The 18,770-nt window shown below is 40.1% G+C and overlaps 3 protein-coding genes across 6 annotated transcripts in view; 2 read left to right on the plus strand and 1 right to left on the minus strand.

Annotated features, from left to right (window-relative positions):
- Positions 1-4,338, plus strand: part of LOC148068173 (uncharacterized) — a 47,854-nt gene extending 43,516 nt beyond the window's left edge. For 2 of the 4 annotated variants that reach the window (XM_087803531.1, XM_087803533.1), the window contains exon 13: positions 243-819. In XM_087803531.1, the coding sequence (XP_087659657.1) occupies positions 243-394 (152 nt within the window). In that variant the 3' untranslated portion in view covers positions 395-819. The other 2 variants (XM_087803534.1, XM_087803535.1) reach the window with 2 other exon arrangements.
- Positions 4,339-4,871: 533 nt separating this feature from the next.
- On the plus strand, positions 4,872-9,788 carry LOC148068174 (ly6/PLAUR domain-containing protein 1-like). The gene is made up of 3 exons (XM_087804580.1): positions 4,872-5,042; positions 6,591-6,722; positions 9,559-9,788. The coding sequence occupies exons 1-3, from the start codon at positions 4,994-4,996 to the stop codon at positions 9,786-9,788; spliced, it is 411 nt and encodes a 136-aa protein (XP_087660706.1). The 5' UTR covers positions 4,872-4,993.
- Positions 9,789-10,900: 1,112 nt separating this feature from the next.
- Positions 10,901-17,686, minus strand: gpr39 (G protein-coupled receptor 39). The gene is made up of 2 exons (XM_087804538.1): positions 16,491-17,686; positions 10,901-11,588 (listed from the first exon to the last, which is right to left on the minus strand). Exons 1-2 carry the CDS (start codon positions 17,284-17,286, stop codon positions 11,119-11,121), a joined length of 1,266 nt encoding a protein of 421 aa, XP_087660664.1. The 5' UTR covers positions 17,287-17,686; the 3' UTR covers positions 10,901-11,118.
- Positions 17,687-18,770: the final 1,084 nt, after the last annotated feature.

The raw sequence follows: 18,770 nt of genomic DNA on the forward strand, positions 1-18,770 counted from the left end.
AAAAGGGGGCATTCAAATGAGCTAAGATGGTTGAAAATGGGAAATAAGAAATGTCCCTGTAAAGGTTAGTAATAAAAACCAATGTCGTCAAAATCCTAGATGTTTACATGACGTCACAAATAAAATGGAAGGTTAAGTGAAAGAAAACATCATGTTTAAATGTAGATATAGTGTATCAAAGATCAGTGGGAAGCAAAGCTTCAAAGACACTCAACGCCTCCTCTTCGCATCCTCTATTCCAGGAGAGATAAAACCAAAGAAGCCAACATACTCGACACCCAAATCAAGGTCGAACCCAAGTCAGCAGAAGGAACAGACGCGACTGCAGCTCCCCAACTGTAAGATCCTTTATCCCAAAATACTGTTGGAATCTCAGACTCACCCAAAGCTTTAAAGTAGCTCACAGTTGTACAGTATTAATGATGGGGAAACCTTTTTAAATCCGGCCAAGACTGACTTGAAAATAATTAAAAAATAAGGTCAAGAACACAACTTTATAAATGGATAGCTCATTCATTCGTTTATTTTCAACCACTGACCCCCCTAGTGAGGTGACGGGGGCTGGAGCCTATTTGAGCTACTTAGGGCGAGAGGCTGGGGGAACCCTAAACAGGTCAGAGTCCTTAAATCAATCGTACAACCCATCATTTTGGTTGGAGTCACTGTGGCAAGGAATATGAGTCAAATCTGGCCTACCTTGTAAGAGGTCCACTGGAGGGCCACTTAGATCTGAACTGGAGCTCGATGCTAAAAAAGGGGACAGGTTTAGTTAGCATGGCAGGTGAAAATGTCGTTCCTTTATTAATTTACCTTTTTTTCTTTGTTTTTCAGAGTTTACGAAACAGAATGTGTCAACGTCAGCATCAAACACTTGGTCGGATCTATGATTAGGGACTCTCTCCAGGAGCCACAGTTCTACAGCCTCAGGATGGAATCTTCACAACAAGGAATAGATTAAGCTTGGAAGCTTCTCAAACAGCTTTTCTCAGACGACCATCAGGTCCTGTAACACGTTTTTGAGCTGCCATTTTGGAGGTCTTTGAAAACAATTATTCATGAACGGGAACTTGAATTGTTAAAAGTCCATCGATGACAATATGACAGCAACTTACATTTAATGCCAATGCTGGGCTTGTAGGACTCGTTTTAATTTTGTTATTATGTAAGTTATACTGTATATCGTTTTGGTTATTGCTGCTATTGTGGTTGAATCATAACATCATTATGTTCATATTTTTCAGAGTTAAAAATATTTGGTTACACTCTGGTATCAAAGGTGAAACTAAATAATCATTGATCTATTATATTTAACGGTATATCTGCAATCACATCAAATACATTTATATGTTTTAGGGAAGGGTAGAACTATACCATTGAGATAGTACAGTTAACCTTCACCAGATCTTGATATACTCTTCATATTCTCGATGATAACTTCCTTTTTTGCTTCTAAATGAAGGAATTATTTTGGTAATTAACTTATTTTTAACCCAACAATTATGTTAATGTAACTGAAAATAACATATAGTCAAAGATATAAACGTCAGTAATAGAAGTCACAGGGGAAGTAAGAATATGGCATCACTGTCGCACCTAGATAAGGCACCAAATAGCCTTTTTTTTACAATCTAGTTTTACTAAATTCCTGCCATTGTTTTACTGAATTAAATGAGAGCGACTCAAGCAAGTCAGCTGCCAAGATCTCACATTCTCAGACAACCCACTTGCAATCAAAAATATATATATGATAAATATACCAAATAATAATTATCATCATGAATACAGTTCAACTTAAACCCATACCATTGTATTTATAAAAACCCTTATAAACAACACATGTTGGACACTAAGGGCTGTACAAAAGTGAAAAATAAAAATACACACAACAATAATTAAATACAATAGAAAGACAATCATGAGATCATCTAATCATGACATATTTAAAGATAGAAATATAATTATACATGTTTTGATATTTGTAACAGTTAAAATAATGTTTAGCATCACATATATCACTTCCTAGTTAGCTTAAGGGGAGTTTAGCAAGTAGAGAGGTCAAAGGTTACAACTGCATATCGCACTTTCAGACTCATTTTAGACCTCCACAATGGCAACCGGTCGTTTTAGCTTTGGTGAGGAGAAGCTCTCGTGTAGGTTAGCGATATATATTTATGACTTTGGCGGGTTTCGAACGACGCTTCTGTTTCAACCTTGGAAACCCCCCATGTACAGCACACACACACACACACACACACACACACACACACACAACTCTCTTGGCTGGACTGAGTGATGGGATTTCCTAATCTGGTTGGAAAGTTGTTTTATGTTCTTCTTAAGATCGACTTGCATGCACTTGAACTCGGGGGAAATGAAGATGTGTGTCGCTCCGGGAGACGGACAGAGACGTTAATTATTTACGACACACAATCAGTCACTTTACACGAGCGACAACACTGGCTTTTTTTTTTTTAAGTCCCTGCTGTCATTTCACAGATGTCACAAGGTCACTTCTGATGCAATATGAAACTTAAGATTTAGCTCCACAGCGATGACGTCAAGACAAAACTGGTGAGTTCTGCATGGAACGGTCGTGGTTTTAAAAGCACCTTGTAGGTGCGTCGTGGTCGTGCTAGCTCAGGGAAAACATGTTTACTGTCTTTTGATTGATGCTGTGGATCGAAAATGAACCTCAACTATATCATGCAGCCTTTAAAACCGGTGCACTCAGCAACATCTCTCCTCCTGTCAGACATTCAACCATAAACTATCTTACCATGATACTCTTTCCATTTCATAGTCGTCTTTTTAGGGTGTTTTGAACGCATCTTCACTTACATGTAGCGGCTTTTCCCTCGATCTTCACTTCCTTTCTCAGCTTTTCTCATGTAAATATTCCGCCATTTTTGCCAAACTACTCTAAAAGCAGGGAAAGTGAATGCAACTAGATTTTTGTTTATTTTGTTTGAGTTGGTGACACGAGACATATTTTTTTGTGTGACGTAGAACAATAAGCACTCTAGCATTAGTTGTCTTATCTAGCACTTTTGAGCGATTGCGCAATAGTACGACGGCATCTTAGACACAGGAAGTAGTTTTATTTATCGTGTTTGTAAGTCATCAGAACAACACTTTTACAACAATAAGAGCTAAATATCAGCCTCGTAAGTTATTTGAAAGAATACCTGAGAACAAAAATCTCTGGTACCGAATGGAATCACAAAAGAAAAATACAGAATTTGACTTATTTTGTTTCAAAATGTTACTTAAAATAAAACGTTTTCTATGACCAACTGATATATTTTCAACTGACAAAAAAGAACAACTAAAAACATATCTTCAAATCACAATATTTATCCAAACAATGTCAGTGTGTGTTTTGTAAAATATAATAATTTATATTATTTTATTCAAGTTGTTCGCGTATTGATGACGTCACAAGCATGCGTTTGCGAAATATACACACAATATATATATTTAAGTAAATACAAAAAAAGTGTGCGACCAAAGATAATGCTTTAGATGTATAATAACGTTTGCATTAGAATTAATTTTCTTAAATAAATGTATATTTTAACTTCATCGATTAGCATTAAGCTAATCTAAGCGAGCTAGCAGCTAGCTTGTGTTAGCTAGCGTTTAACATCTCAACTTCATACAAATAAACCACAAAACATTTCAGAATTAAACTTTTTAAGTGTTTTTTTTTTACTCACCTTTGCGGCAAAATGTTTTAAAACTTGACCGCAAACATCCGCGACTTCTTGTGACGTCACCTGAAGACACCTGTCCGGGTATATACCCCGAGTTCTGTCTTACAGGTTGAACGATTTTCCCTCTAATTTGCCGTCGTACCTTTGAAACACATTTAAAAAACAAAAAAAACACAAAATCTCTGGAGTTTTTTCCAACTGTAGCGAGCACGGGCATATGTTTATTGATCAGGGATGTGAGTGCTGATATACGGGTCGTTGGAGCATTGCGTCTGTTTTTTTTAACAAAAAAATAAAATAAAAAATAAAAAACAATAATAATAAATGCATTAACGAGCATCACTATCACGAGAATATTTTTCTAACATTTACTCGAATGCCCTGTATTTGTACTCTGCACTGACACACCCTCTATTTATTACACAGGATATTATCATCATCATCATAATAATAATTGTAGTTATTGTTCCTCATTACTGCAGAAAAACTCTCCGTTTAAATGTTTATTTTGTTCATGATCCGATAAATAACAGTGATGTTCGTGTGTTGACACCTTAGCAGTATTACCTGTACTAATATTCTTTGTTTTATGTACCAGAAAAAATAAATAAAATATTTCAACTATTCCACGTGTGGTTGGTTGTGTTTTTTCAGAGAAGTGGTTTCATATTTAATGTATATTTAGTTTAATATATATATATATATTAAAGTTTATATGTTATGTTGACAAATAGCTTTTAGTTTGAGTCTTTCATGGAACATTGAGCGAGGGATGGAAATAAAAAAGTGAGGAATTACATGTGTGAGTATAATTGGACCAATTCAGATTTTAATGTGTAAGTGAGCGTGTGTGTGTGTGTGTTTGTGTGAGCATGTGTGTGTGTGTGTGTGTGTGTGAGCATGTGTGTGTGTGTTTGTGTGTGTGTGTGAGCATGTGTGTGTGTGTGTGTGTGTGTGTGTGTGTGAGTGTGTGTGTGTGTGTGTTTGTGTGCGCATGTGTGTTTGTGTGCGCATGTGTGTGTGTGTGTGGGGGGGGGGTGTGTGCGCATGTGTGTGTGTGTGTGTGTGTGAGCGAGTGTATAAGAGTCTGCCTCCAGCTTCTCTCCCTCCTTCTCTCCTCTCTCCTCTCATCATGTTTCTCCTCCAGCTGCTGCTTCTCCTCCTTCTCTTACCATCAGACTCGCCATAGCCTTCAGTCTCATGTTGGAGCTCCGTGGACCTGGACTTGGACTTGGACTTGGACTTGGACTTGGACTTGGACCCGGACCCTCGAGTGGACGATGCAGATGATCGGCGTCTGGACTCTGCTGCTGCTTTCCTTCAGGTCAGGTATGTCCGTCTGTCAACTAGTGTAGTTAAATTCAACAAAATACAAATTAATAATAATAATAATAATAATAATAATAATAATACATTATAATTAGAGGCACCCTTTGAAAACATTTATTTTTATTTTATAATCTCTTATCTCAATATCTTTTTAATTGAACAAAATAAAATGTAATATACAGAACATTGTTTTGCTTTTAATGCTGGTTCCATTAGTTTTATGATCATAAATGTTGTTTCTTTTCAACGTTTTTCTACAAATGATGTCAGTTAGTTTAGGAGTTTATTAAACAGAAATGATTTTTAGATGATGAGAGATGTTGAACGAGTCATTGACGAGACGTATTAAAAAAGGACGAGAACAGACGAACGGTAAGAGAAGAAGTTTGGAGACAAATTTAGAGACGAGAGAAAAGACATCGGACGTCTTAGGATGAAGAATATTAAAGGTGCGACCGGTTAGAGTCGAGAACGTGGTGGTTTTGAGTGAGAAAAAAGTGACTAAAGAATTTATTTTAATTTTTGATTTATAGTAAAGTAAGAAAAGTAAAGTAACAGTAATTTCTAAAGATCTTTCTAGACCAGGGTCACAAAGTGCTTTAAGAATAAAAAACAATACACAGTTAAAATATATACTTTAAAAGATCAAGACACATCAGACAAATACAGGAGTCTCAGAAAATCAGGGAAAAGCACAAATAAAAATGTCTTAAGATGTTTCTTGAAGGAGTCAGTAGATCATCAAACACAGAGATGGTTCCAAAGCTTAGGAGCAACAGAAGGATTTCTCTCCTCTGGTCCGGAAGTTCAGGAACCATCGGTAGATTCTGATCCACAGACCTCAGAGCCCGAGCTGGGGTGTAAGTCTGGATCAGATCACTGATGGAAGGTCTGACCATGAATAGATCTGAAAGTAAGAACCAGAATTTTAAAGTTGATCCTGAAAGAAACTGGCCAGTGAAGAGTTTTAAGGATCGGAGAAATGTGAGTTCTTCTACTAGAGCAGGTCAGAATTCTTGTGCAGTTTTGTATTAACTGCAGGCGAGACAGTTACTTCTTGTTTAGACACAAAATAAACTGTTACAATAGTTTCAACGAGACACAAACACATGGATTAAAATCTCCAGATCGTGTTGTGACATAATTTTCCTGAGTTTAGAGATTTTTCTCAGTTAAAACAGTTTCTGGTCTGTTTTCTTCAGTGTTGAACAAGAGACATTTCTTTGTCAAATGCAACACCCAGGTCTCTCAGGCTCAGTTTGACAGACTAAGGCACCCAGAATGTTTAAAGATCATCACTGTCTTGAAGGTGTTTTATTTCGGATAAAACAAGAGCAAGTCTCTAAAGTTATATTAGTCTTGATACTTTAAGATACTGTTTCTGGTCAAGATTACTCAAAAAAGAAACCCATAAACTAGAAAGAAACAAGCCAAACAAAAACTATAAGTAAGTAAGTATTTTCTCTCAGCCTAATAAATGAGCGACTGGAAGTTTTCTAAGTTATTTAGTTGAATAAACATGTTACGGACGCGTCTCCTGTGCTGCAGCTCGGCCTCTGCAGATCCAGTGCTACCAGTGCGAGGAGGCGACGCACGACTGCTCGTCGCCGGAGTTCGTGGTCAACTGTACCGTCAACGTGCAGGACACGTGCCAGAAGGAGGTGCTGGTGAGGGATGATGGTGAGTGACTGCTGTCGGCTGATGGACGATCGCGCCGCCGACATTGATTTTCCCAAAGAAATGGACTTGAAACAATGCCAAGTAAATATATTAATGGAAGCTCGGAGCAGCTGTGGAGATGTTTTATGGAGAGCTGGGAAGAAAGAAATCCATCTTTTGAAGGAAGACGTCACTTATTTGGAGTTTGAATTTAAACATATTCAACATTATTATCTATTTTCATCCAATCACTGGCCTCAAATATGTGGTTTAGTTTAACATTTTAAATGTTTGTTTTTTTTTCAATAGAAATGTTTTTTTTTAATTATTTCATTCAAAATAATAAAAAATAATAATTAATTTTTATATTGAAAGATTGAATTTGTATTTTTTTTTTAAATAATGAATTATATAAACGTGTATATTTTCTTAAGTTGTTTATTTTACACAAAGAGTTTGATATTCTAATACCAATCATACAAAAATATATTTTTTTAATTCAAAATGTTTACATTTGTAACCTTGTAAATATAAAAATGATGGTATAATAGTGCTTGCCAGACTAATCCAATCGAGCACTGAGCGACTCGCTCTGTCTTTTAAATCCACATTAAACTGTAAAACAACCTTAAACTGAAATCTCACTGTTGCTTGTACGTCGTCACGTGATCGCCTGCGCCTCACGTGATTGGCTGAGAGTTCGATCAAGTAGCTGTTAATATCAGAGCAACATTTTTAAATTGAAATTAAGACTACAAATTGGAAATATTGAATTTAGAAACTTTTTTTTTTAATTTCATTTAATTTATTGAATTTAATAAAAAACTATTTAACATTTCTATATTGAAAGTTTTTTAATGATTGATTTAAAAAAATATATTAAATGCTCGAAAAATAATTAAAGTTTTAACATTTAAAATGTTAAATACAACCATTCAATATTCAGACACTGATACACTTCAATAAATGTCCATCAGACAAAATCATTTTTCAGCCCAAAAGATATTTAAAAACATGAACCTGAGTTTACAAAAAAACGTAAAAACTATTAAAAAAAACCTGGATTAAATGTTGATATTTTTGATATATTTGTCGTTTCAGTGGCAGATTAACTGCAGTTTAAGATGATAAAAGTCCAAAATTAATCCAGAAACTAACAACTTAAAATTATTTTTGGTAAATTAGAGGCTGTCATTTGACTCATTAACTCACTTGTCACCTGAAATGTAGTCCTTGCACTCATGACTCATGGGTTAAAGTTCTTTGAATGAAGCAGGAAAGTCTGTCTCCGTCTGAGAAACTTAAAGGTTAGACTTGATGAACTGTGACAGATCTTTAATGAACAGTTCTGTCCGAGTGTCTCTGGATCTCCCTTGACATCTGGCTGTTCATGCAGCAACTGTCCACTAGGGGTCGACGTGTCGTCAGATTATATAGATTAGATTAAAAAAAAACATGAAATCAGACAAAAATGTCCCAAATTATAAGAGAAACCGAACAAAATATAATTAATATTAACCTTTAAAATGATTATTTGTTTGTTAATATTCATTATCAGGTTATTGTTCATTATTATAAAATACTAGTTGCCTGTAAGTAAGTTACTTTTATCAACCTACTAGTTAAAACGTGCACCAAGTTTCTCGACCACGCCTTATTTTGTTGCGATTGGTCAGAAAGTGTGAACCGTCCTCAGCCACAACATTCATTAAATAGATAAAATAAATAGATATATATATTATTTAAATATTGACATTAGAAAAAAGGATCTTTATCTCTGCCCACTGAAAACCCTTTTTTCTGGAGATTAAATCTTGTTGACCGTAACCACACCCACTCTGCTGTGATTGGTCAAGCATGGAGGTTTGTCACCGTGCGTCATCCATCCTGGAAGTCTCAACCTCTACGAGGGACTCGTTTTATAAACAAAGCGGGGACATGATTACAGCTGGCTGGAGAAGGAGTGAAGCCATTATTACGTCATAGTGGACTCTCGTAACCTCTCGTTCGCCCAGATTTCAGACAAGAACTTTATAAAGTAATGAGTTGAAAACATGGTCATGATGAGAGACTTATTGCATCTTGGAGAGGAAGACTTTAAAATAAATAAACGCTATAATATATTATTTGTATGGACTCTACAAACTGCGGTTAGAGTAGGATGGACTCAACATGTCATCAAAGAGTTTTCCAGGCAATTCATAAATGTCACTCGTGTTTAAATTACATTTTTTTTGTTTTGTTTTTCTTACTAACAAAGTCAAAAACTAGCCAAACGTCTTCGGCACAGTGTTCCTCGCCCTCGCCGTGGCCTCGTAATCCTCGTCTCTCTTATCCTGAGAAACGATAGCGAAGCAATCAACAACACATGAGTGACATCATCACGATGGATTAACGTGTCGGGGGGGAAAAAGTCGGGATTTAGCAAATCACACTCGAGACTCACTTCAGCACTTATGCAGGCGAGCAAGACTCCTCTGTCGCTCACCTGGACCAGACGTTTAGATCTTTTGTATTCAGGGGCGTCTGTTGGTGTCGCTCCGGCCGGCGACAGCGTGAGAGAAACACGACCGCGGCGTCGCCCCGACTTAACGGGGCTTATCTTAATGAGGCGCCGGATTCTATCCCGGATGAGTCGCCGTATCGGGAAGAACGAGAGCGTGATTAGTCTCCGAAGTTTTGTTGGGGCGAGGTGATGAGGGGTCACTGCGGGGGGCGCTAGAGGGCAACGTCGTTACGAGAGAAAACTTTGGGGATTTTCTTTGGGGAGTCCAGATAGAGAGAAAAAACTTGAACCTATGACTGTCGCTTGAGATTAAGCTTTTCAAAGTTGACGCTGATGTTGTCTTGGTTTCAGGGGTTCACTACCGCAAGTCCTGCGCCTCGTCGGCCGCCTGCCTCATCGCCTCCTCCGGCTACCAGCAGTTCTGCACCGGCAAACTGTCCTCGGTCTGCATCACCTGCTGCAACGCGCCGCTCTGCAACGGCGCTCGCCAGAAGAGACGAGGTCAGCCGTCGGCGGCCGCGACCCCGAGCGCCTCCAAGCTAGTCGTCCCGCTGCTAATGCTAACCGCGGCGCTCTGCTGACCGCGGCGGACGCTTTGGCGACACGTTCGTTCTTTCACCTGGTGGATCTAAGACTTCATGATGGATTTAAAACGTGACTTTTCAAGATGCGAATCGTGATTGTCGCCACCTGGTGGTTGAAAAAAAAACGCTGCTATGATATTTTTCTCATTTATTTATGATATTCGAAAGAATATGTGGTGAGTATTTGAATATCTGCTGCTCATGTATAGAGAATGTCTTCGGCTGTGAAGCTCGACTGGATTAAACGTCACCATTTTTTTTCGAAAAAAAAAAAGGACGACACGTCGACCCCTAGTGGACGGTTGCTGCATCGCTTTATGATTTTATTGATGCAGAAATATTTCTCGGATGACTTAATGCAAGGAAAATCCGAACGCTAAGTGGATTTGATATAAAACGAAAATGAAAAACTACTGAACTTCATATTGACCCCCTGGTGGCGGGCTGTGGTATCACCTCAATGTTCTATTAATGTCAGACAAATACAATACAATGTTTGTTGTGTGACATCATAAATTGTAAATAAATAAAACACTGTTTTAGTTATTTAGAGCTTCACGTTGAAACTGATTTGTGTTTCTGGATCGTCATATGATTTATTTTGTGAAATATTTCTGATTAAACTTTATTTTTATTTATTTTAAATTATCGTGTCAATATTGAGCTGCTGGAGCTTCATGAAGCTGCAAATCTTCAGTTGCCACTAGGTGGCACTCTCTACCTTTGTATATTTATAGTACTTTGTATGAGAGAAAGTGAGAAACACTAGGAAAAAAAACTATAAAATATTATATAAAAGGAGAAACAACAATTTAATAAACAAATAAAAAATGACTTTAAAAAATATTTTTTAAATATATAAAAGGAGAAATAACAATTAAATAAGCAAATAAAAAATAATTAAAAAAATATTAATATATAAAAGGAGAAACAAAAATTTAATAAACAAATAAAAAATGACTTAAAATGTTTTAACAGATATTAAAATATATAAAAGAGAAAAAACTAATTAATAAACAAATGAAAAATGATTAAAAAAAAATTGTTTCATCAATATTTATTTTAAAGTCAGACATTTCATATAAATATGGTACAAAATAAAAGGGCAAATGAAAATATCTTTATATTATCAAAATAAACAGAATATAATTACTGTATATAAAATAACAACTAGAATCACTTCTCTAATTGACATTTTTTTGTATTATAGGTTTAATTTTAAAAAAAAAAAACATATTTTCAAGTAAAATAGAATCAATTTAAAATCCTGGGGGATGTTTTTTTCACAAATGAATGAAAATAATGTCACTTTTGTTTCGACAAACGTTTATACTTCACTGTCCGAGAATCCATTTTCCTTCGGTGACTCGCTCAGGGTCTGATGCACGTCGTCGCTGCGACTCGCCTGAGACTCGACCCCGGAGTCGCTCTGAACGGTTCGAGGGTTCTTGTCTTTGCTGGTCGTGGATCTGCTGCGGCGCAGAGACTTGAGCAGAGGCCTCAGCGAGCGACCGGAGTTCGGCCGAGAACTGACCACCGTGCGCTTGTTGACGTGCTGGATGGTGAGTCTGCAGCGCAGGACCTGCAGGAACACCTGCCGGAACTGACCCGAGGACAGGTTGTACATGAAGGGGTTCACCACGGAGCTCAGGTAGAAGAAACTGTCGGCCACCGGGTGCAGGATCAGGAAGCTGCGGAAGTACGAGACGCTCCACAGGGGCTTCGGCACCGCGGCCAGCATCAGGCGCCGGATCTGGTTCGGGAGCCAACAGACCATCAGGGATCCTACGATCAGACCTGAGGACAGAAAACCAGAGTCTTACACTTTAACAAACTCTCAAGTGGTTTAAACACTTTTAACTAGTGACAGAAAGACGGATGGACTCATATATGTTTAAAAACATACAAAGTATCTAGCAAAAGAAAAGGTAAATTGTAAAGATAAATAAATTAAAAAAACTTGAAAAAATGACAACAACGTACAAAGAAATAACTAAATAAATAGTTTTAAAAGTGAAAAAATAAAAAACTTTTACTGCAAAATCCACTTTTAGTAAGCAAGTGTACTTCAGGGGAACAATAAAAAAGACTAGAAGTAATAATGGTTAATAACATGCAAAAATATTATTATTTTACGAAAGAAAAAGTTATAGCAAAGAAAAGAATATTAAAAGAAAATAGTTTTAAAAGCGAAAAAAATTTTTTTAAAGTAAAATAATTAATAGCAAACTATGTGTCTCGATAAATGTCTAATGTTTATGTTTAAAAACACGAAAACATTTATTATTAAAAAATAATCAGCATAGAAAATTCAGTAAGAGTAAAATAAAAAAAATTAAAAAATATTATATATTTTCGTTTATTACTTTCTATAAATGTATATAAAACAAAACAACCTCTGAAATAAAGAGAAATAATGGAGTAAAAAAGTGTTCAATCATTAGAACACGTTTCTCGTAGCAGGAGGTGGAAACATGCACTTGTGTGTCACAGGGTGGCGCTAGAGAGCAGCAGGAGGTGGAACATGCACTTGTGAGTCACAGGGTGGCGCTAGAGAGCAGCAGGAGGTGGAACATGCACTTGTGAGTCACAGGGTGGCGCTAGAGAGCAGCAGGAGGTGGAACATGCACTTGTGAGTCACAGGGTGGCGCTAGAGAGCAGCAGGAGGTGGAACATGCACTTGTGTGTCACAGGGTGGCGCTAGAGAGCAGCAGGAGGTGGAACATGCACTTGTGTGTCACAGGGTGGCGCTAGAGAGCAGCAGGAGGTGGAACATGCACTTGTGTGTCACAGGGTGGCGCTAGAGAGCAGCAGGAGGTGGAACATGCACTTGTGTGTCACAGGGTGGCGCTAGAGAGCAGCAGGAGGTGGAACATGCACTTGTGTGTCACAGGGTGGCGCTAGAGAGCAGCAGGAGGTGGAACATGCACTTGTGAGTCACAGGGTGGCGCTAGAGAGCAGCAGGAGGTGGAACATGCACTTGTGAGTCACAGGGTGGCGCTAGAGAGCAGCAGGAGGTGGAACATGCACTTGTGAGTCACAGGGTGGCGCTAGAGAGCAGCAGGAGGTGGAACATGCACTTGTGAGTCACAGGGTGAACATCTCTTCTCTCACCAGATGATGGATCGATTTCTGTTTGGAGCACAAACTGAAGATTGAGTCAATGTTTGTGTGTTTGTGAGTGTGTGTGTCTGTGTGTGGTATGTAGGTGTGCGTGTGTGTCTGTGTGTGGTATGTACAGTAGGTGTGTGTGTGTCTCTGGTTGTGTGTCTGTGTGTGGTATGTAGGTGTGTGTGTGTGTCTCTGGGTGTGTGTCTGTGTGTGGTATGTAGGTGTGTGTGTGTGTGTGTCTCTGGGTGTGTGTCTGTGTGTGGTATGTAGGTGTGTGTGTGTGTGTGTCTCTGGGTGTGTGTCTGTGTGTGGTATGTAGGTGTGTGTGTGTGTCTCTGGGTGTGTGTCTGTGTGTGGTATGTAGGTGTGTGTGTGTCTCTGGGTGTGTGTCTGTGTGTGGTATGTAGGTGTGTGTGTGTCTCTGGGTGTGTGTCTGTGTGTGGTATGTAGGTGTGTGTGGGTCTCTGGGTGTGTGTCTGTGTGTGGTATGTAGGTGTGTGTGTGTGTGTGTGTGTCTCTGGGTGTGTGTCTGTGTGTGGTATGTAGGTGTGTGTATGTGTGTGTCTCTGGGTGTGTGTCTGTGTGTGGTATGTAGGTGTGTGTGTGTGTGTGTGTCTCTGGGTGTGTGTCTGTGTGTGGTATGTAGGTGTGTGTGTGTGTGTCTCTGGGTGTGTGTCTCTGTGTGGTATGTAGGTGTGTGTGTGTGTGTCTCTGGGTGTGTGTCTGTGTGTGGTATGTAGGTGTGTGTGTGTGTGTGTGTGTCTCTGGGTGTGTGTCTGTGTGTGGTATGTAGGTGTGTGTGTGTCTCTGGGTGTGTGTCGGTGTGTGGTATGTAGGTGTGTGTGTGTGTGTGTCTCTGGGTGTGTGTACATGTGTGGTATGTAGGTGTGTGTCTCTGGGTGTGTGTCTGTGTGTGGTATGCAGGTGTGTGTGTGTCTCTGGGTGTGTGTCTGTGTGTGGTATGCAGGTGTGTGTGTGTCTCTGGGTGTGTGTCTGTGTGTGGTATGTAGGTGTGTGTGTGTCTCTGGGTGTGTGTCGGTGTGTGGTATAAAGGTGAGTGTGTGTCTCTGGGTGTGTGTCGGTGTGTGGTATGTAGGTGTGTGTGTGTGTAGATGTGTGGTATGTAAGTGTGTGTGTCTGTCTCTGGGTGTGTAGATGGGTGGTATGATGGTGTGTGTGTGTGTGTGTGTGTGTGTGTGTGTGTGTGTGTGTGTGTGTGTGTGTGTATCTACCAGAGAAACATATGTTTGTCTCATTATCAGAATCTTTCTGTGACTCAGACGTTAAAAATGAAGCTTCTTCACTCTGACGCAAACCAGCTCAGACTTTCATGCCACGTACGTCTACAGGTATGAACTTTAATTCGTACAGAGGCTGAGACACGAGTGATCGACCGTGAGCGCTGGAGTCGCTCACACTATTGACCAGGTTTAACCTTTTGAACACAACGAGGGAAAGAGAAGGTTCTCTTCTGACGGTCATCGTGGTCTGATGGTCCAGTCGAGGTCAAAGGTCACGTGTCAGGGAAGTGTCATTACTATTCCCGTCACACTCGTCATCTCAGACGAGAACAAACTAATTAACCTTCTCGTCCTGAACGTTACTTCAACATCTTTAATTCTTCTCTGGAGCTGCTGAGCACAGACGGGGTTTAGTGGTGAGTGGGAGAGAGGGATGGAGGGAGAGAGGGAGAGAGAGAGGGAGAGAGAGGGAGAGAGGGATGGAGGGAGGGAGAGAGGGAGGGAGAGAGAGGGAGAGGCTGAGGGAGAGAGAGAGGGAGAGAGAGGGAGAGAGAGGGATGGAGGGAGGGAGAGGGGGAGGGAGGGAGAAAGAGTAGGGGAGAGAGATGGAGGAGAGGGAGAGAGAGAGGGAAAGAGAGAGAGAGGGAGAGGCTGAGGGAGAGAGCAGGAGAGAGAGGGAAAGAGATAGAGAGGGAGGGATGGAGGAGAGGGAAAGAGAGAGAGAGGGAGAGGCTGAGAGGGAGAGGCTGAGGGAGAGAGGGAGAGAGCAGGAGAGAGAGGGAAAGAGATAGAGAGGGAGGGATGGAGGAGAGGGAAAGAGATAGAGAGGGAGGGATGGAGGAGAGGGAGAGAGGGAGAGAGAGAGACTGAGGGAGACTGACGGAGAGGCTGAGGCTGAAGGAGAGGGAGAGGGAGAGGGAGAGGGAGAGGGAGAGGGAGAGGGAGAGAGAGAGAGAGAGACGACTCTTCTAATCATGGAGGAACTTCTTCACTTCAGCATCAACAACACAAACTTCTTCTTCTTCTCCTGATGTGAATATTTTAATAAACGTTCGATCAAAAGTGTTTCAAAGCTTCTCAGTGAGTCAACAGTCTGTCGCTCTGGGACTGACGAGTAAATGTCTGGTTGTCACGACTGACTCCAGGACCTCAGTCTCTGAGTCTCATACATGAAGGTTCCAGATTATTGATGTTTCTGCTCTTTAAGATCAGTTCTCTGTTGAGTCTGTCCTGATCACACCAGTGTGTGTGTGTGTGTGTGTGTGTGTGTGTGTGTGTGTGTGTGTGTGTGTGTGTGTGTGTGTGTGTGTCGACTACTAACAGACCTGTGTGATTAAGTTAGTAGAAAATGATTTGATTAAAGTTGAAAATTGTTTGATTACAGTTGAAAATTGTTTGATTACAGTTGAAAATGATTTTATTAAAGTTGAAAATTATTTTATTAAAGTTGAAAATTGTTTGATTATATTTTAAATTGTTTGATTTCAGTTGAAAATTGTTTGATCAAAGTTGAAAATTGTTTAATTTCAGTTAAAAATTGTTTGATTCCAGTTGAAAATGGTTGATTATAGTTCAGAATTCTACAATTGTACCTGGAATGGTTTCCAAAACTAAAGTATCTTTAAAGGAATATAGTCTAAAACAGTGATTCGTGTGGGAACGCAAAGGTATTGCAAGTGAGCCGCAAGATCGTTTCCAAAATGGTATCATTTTTTCAAAAAAATTTAAAAAAAACATAATAATGTTTTCAATTGATGTTCAACATCTTGTTGGCCTGTTGTTGGCCTGATCCACTGCAGCTTTATATTTATATACAAGTGTTCATTTTGTTTCGCTGCAATTTGTTATGAGAATGCAATGCAATTCTACATTGTTGAAGGAAACCGTTTTTTATTAATCATTTGTTTATAAGCCTGTAACAGTTCTTCGCTTGTCATTTTTGATATGTGTAATGCGTCTAATACTGCGTCTAATGTTACAGATTCTGTGTCAGTGACTGTGGAATTTTTTTTTTTTTAAGGTAAAACAATGTTTTCTCATCTATTATCCGTCCTTTATGTTCAATCCTCAATAAAATAAATTGCTCTGAGAAAAAATGATAATGCCTTCGTATTGATGGGGTCGGAGGTCGGCTGCAAAGGTTTTTGACTTAAAAGTGGGCCCTGAGTTGGAAAAGGTTGGGGACCACTGATCTAAAACAAACATATATTCTAAACCGATATAAAAGCTTAACTTGAACTAAATATATAAATATATCGTGAAGAAAATCATACAAAAGTAAAACTGCACATTAAGAGGCTAAAGTCATTTGTAAGATAAAAGATAAATCTCATCTTAAAAAACCTACCTAAAAAGATGATGGTCTGCTTCCGGGCCGTGGTCACCTTCACGCTCTCGTGCTTGACTTTGGTCCGGTTCTCCTCCGAGGTCTCCATGGGCCTTCTTAGCACCAGGATCATGGCCCGGCACATGAAGGCCACGCCCACCAGCACCAGCATGTAGAGGATGAAGGACACGAAGATGCTGACCCGGTACATGGTCCAGCGCTCGCGCAGGTTGGTGCAGAAGGTCAGGTTCTGGACCGGGGTGTCGGACCGGTCCGTGATGACGCCCTGCGTCCCCGTGGCGAAGAGCAGCGGCAGCGCCACCAGCACCGACACCAGCCAGGCGCAGGAGATCAGGGCGCTGGTGCGTCGCCCGCCGAGGGTCTTGTACCTGAAGGGGTGGCAGATCGCCACGTAGCGCTCGAAGCTCAGGGTGGCCACGTTGAGGATGGTGGCGTAGCTGCACGCCTCGAACAGGAAGTTGTAGATCTTGCACGGTATGTTCCCCGACTCCGACGTGAACGGGAACCAGATGGCGCTGTAGAGCTCCACGGGCATCCCGATGAGGAGCACCAGCAGGTCCGAGCACGCCAGGCTGACCATGTGGTCCGTCACGTTCTTCTGCAGGTAGCCGTTCCGCTTCAGGACCTGCGTGACCCGGATCGTGACCGAGTTACCCACGATCCCCGTCACCAGCATGAGGCTGTAGAAGAGGGTGAGGAAGATTTTGATGGGGTACCCGGGCTCCAGCTCGGTCCAGTCCTTCTCCTCGGGAGTCTCCATGTCCTCGGTCCAGTCCTTCTCCTCGGGAGTCTCCATGTCCTCGGTCGTTTGACGAAGAAGTGGCCGGAACCGACTCGGCGAGTGTTGATTTTGTCCGTTAGCTTATCAGCTCCTGGGCGTTCCTGATAAATCTCAGAGGTGAACGTCCGTCTTCGGCGCTGACGAACGTCTCTGGCACGAGGCGGACATTCCGGGGCGAGGGGGTCGAGCGAAATAGTTTTCAGTTCCGTCGGTAACATCTCCGTCGACCTCCCATCTGGACGAGTCCGTGGTCTGGATCCTGGCGGGTCTGGTTCCTGACACGAGTCTCGTTGGCCAACACTCGGTTAAACATTAAACTGTCACACAGTGAGGCAAGTTCTGGTTTCACTCTTATCAGCAGGAAGTGCTCGACTAATGGACTCCTTTGTCAGGAGTTTGGGGTTTTTTTCCACAGATTTACGGTCAGAAGCTGCTAATGACGAAAGAATCTGGCGAGACATTTTTGTTCTCTAACCTGACAGGTCAAAGGTCGTAAGAAGGTTTTTATGAGCTCATAGTTTTTGTGGGACGTTTGTTTTAGTCTGATAAGGAAAGTTCTAATCTAATGACAATTAAGGTGCACTTTAGACGGTCAAGTACAGGTGAAAATACAGCAATAAAACCCATGAAGAGTTGGTTCAAGTTTGGTAATAAATGCTTATTTTTTAAATAATTATATTAGGTAGTTTTTGCGATTGTCTTATCAAACGGCAAAGTGATCAACAATATCTGCTCATTTTTTGTACACATGTGGACTGGCTATTACACGCTTCTAACGCCAGGGGGAGACAGAAACAAATCCGTTCAATCTTAGTTAAGTCTTGTTTAAATGTTTTGTTATAGACTTTCTTCAGCAACATCATTATTTATTTATTTTTTTTATTCTTTTTATCTGGGTCTTCATTTTATCATAGATCTTTTTTTAATGTATTTATATTCACTAAAGTGTGTGTAAAACAAAAATAACTGCTTATTTACATTTAAATATTCACTAAGATTGTTACTTTGTGTTGCAATTAAACTTCCTGCCTCTAGATGGCAGGAGCCATTACGTCAATGAAATCCTGCGAGATTCCGGCAATGACTGAGGACGAGAGGATACTTTTTATCATAGATCTTTTTAAAATGCATTTATATTCACCTAAGTGCGTTTAAAACAGAATAACTTAATTTCTTATTTACAATTCACGGCGATCGTTACTTTTTGTGTTGCAATTAAACTTCCCGCCACTAGATGGCAGCAGTCATTACGTTAGGAACAATGAAATCCCACGAGATCCCGGCAATGACTGAGAACGAGTCAGTAATACAGTCGACTAAAGCAGCTTTTTACAGCCGATTTTTGAGCATATTTTGGATTTTATGTTCTTTTACTTTAACTGAAAGAGTGGGACAGTCATGATAAGTTGCTAAAATTCAGCGTCTCCTAAAATATTTCAGGATAGACCAGAGCGTTGCATTAAAGGAGCGTTAAAAAAAAAAAAGTGTTAAAGAAGGAG

The sequence above is a fragment of the Callionymus lyra genome, chromosome 12 (genome assembly GCF_982586985.1).
Source record: "Callionymus lyra chromosome 12, fCalLyr1.hap1.1, whole genome shotgun sequence".
In the NCBI taxonomy this organism is placed as follows: Eukaryota; Metazoa; Chordata; class Actinopteri; order Syngnathiformes; family Callionymidae; genus Callionymus; species Callionymus lyra.

Bases quoted from the DNA above. Each gene is read 5' to 3' on its own strand.
- LOC148068174 (XM_087804580.1), top strand. From the start codon at position 4,994: ATGCAGATGATCGGCGTCTGGACTCTGCTGCTGCTTTCCTTCAGGTCA. The intron at 5,043-6,590 runs GTATGTCCGTCT...CCTGTGCTGCAG, and splicing joins GCTGCTTTCCTTCAGGTCAG to CTCGGCCTCTGCAGATCCAG. The intron at 6,723-9,558 runs GTGAGTGACTGC...TCTTGGTTTCAG, and splicing joins GGTGCTGGTGAGGGATGATG to GGGTTCACTACCGCAAGTCC.
- gpr39 (XM_087804538.1), bottom strand. From the start codon at position 17,286: ATGGAGACTCCCGAGGAGAAGGACTGGACCGAGGACATGGAGACTCCC. The intron at 11,589-16,490 runs GTAGGTTTTTTA...TTCTGTCCTCAG, and splicing joins GCAGACCATCATCTTTTTAG to GTCTGATCGTAGGATCCCTG.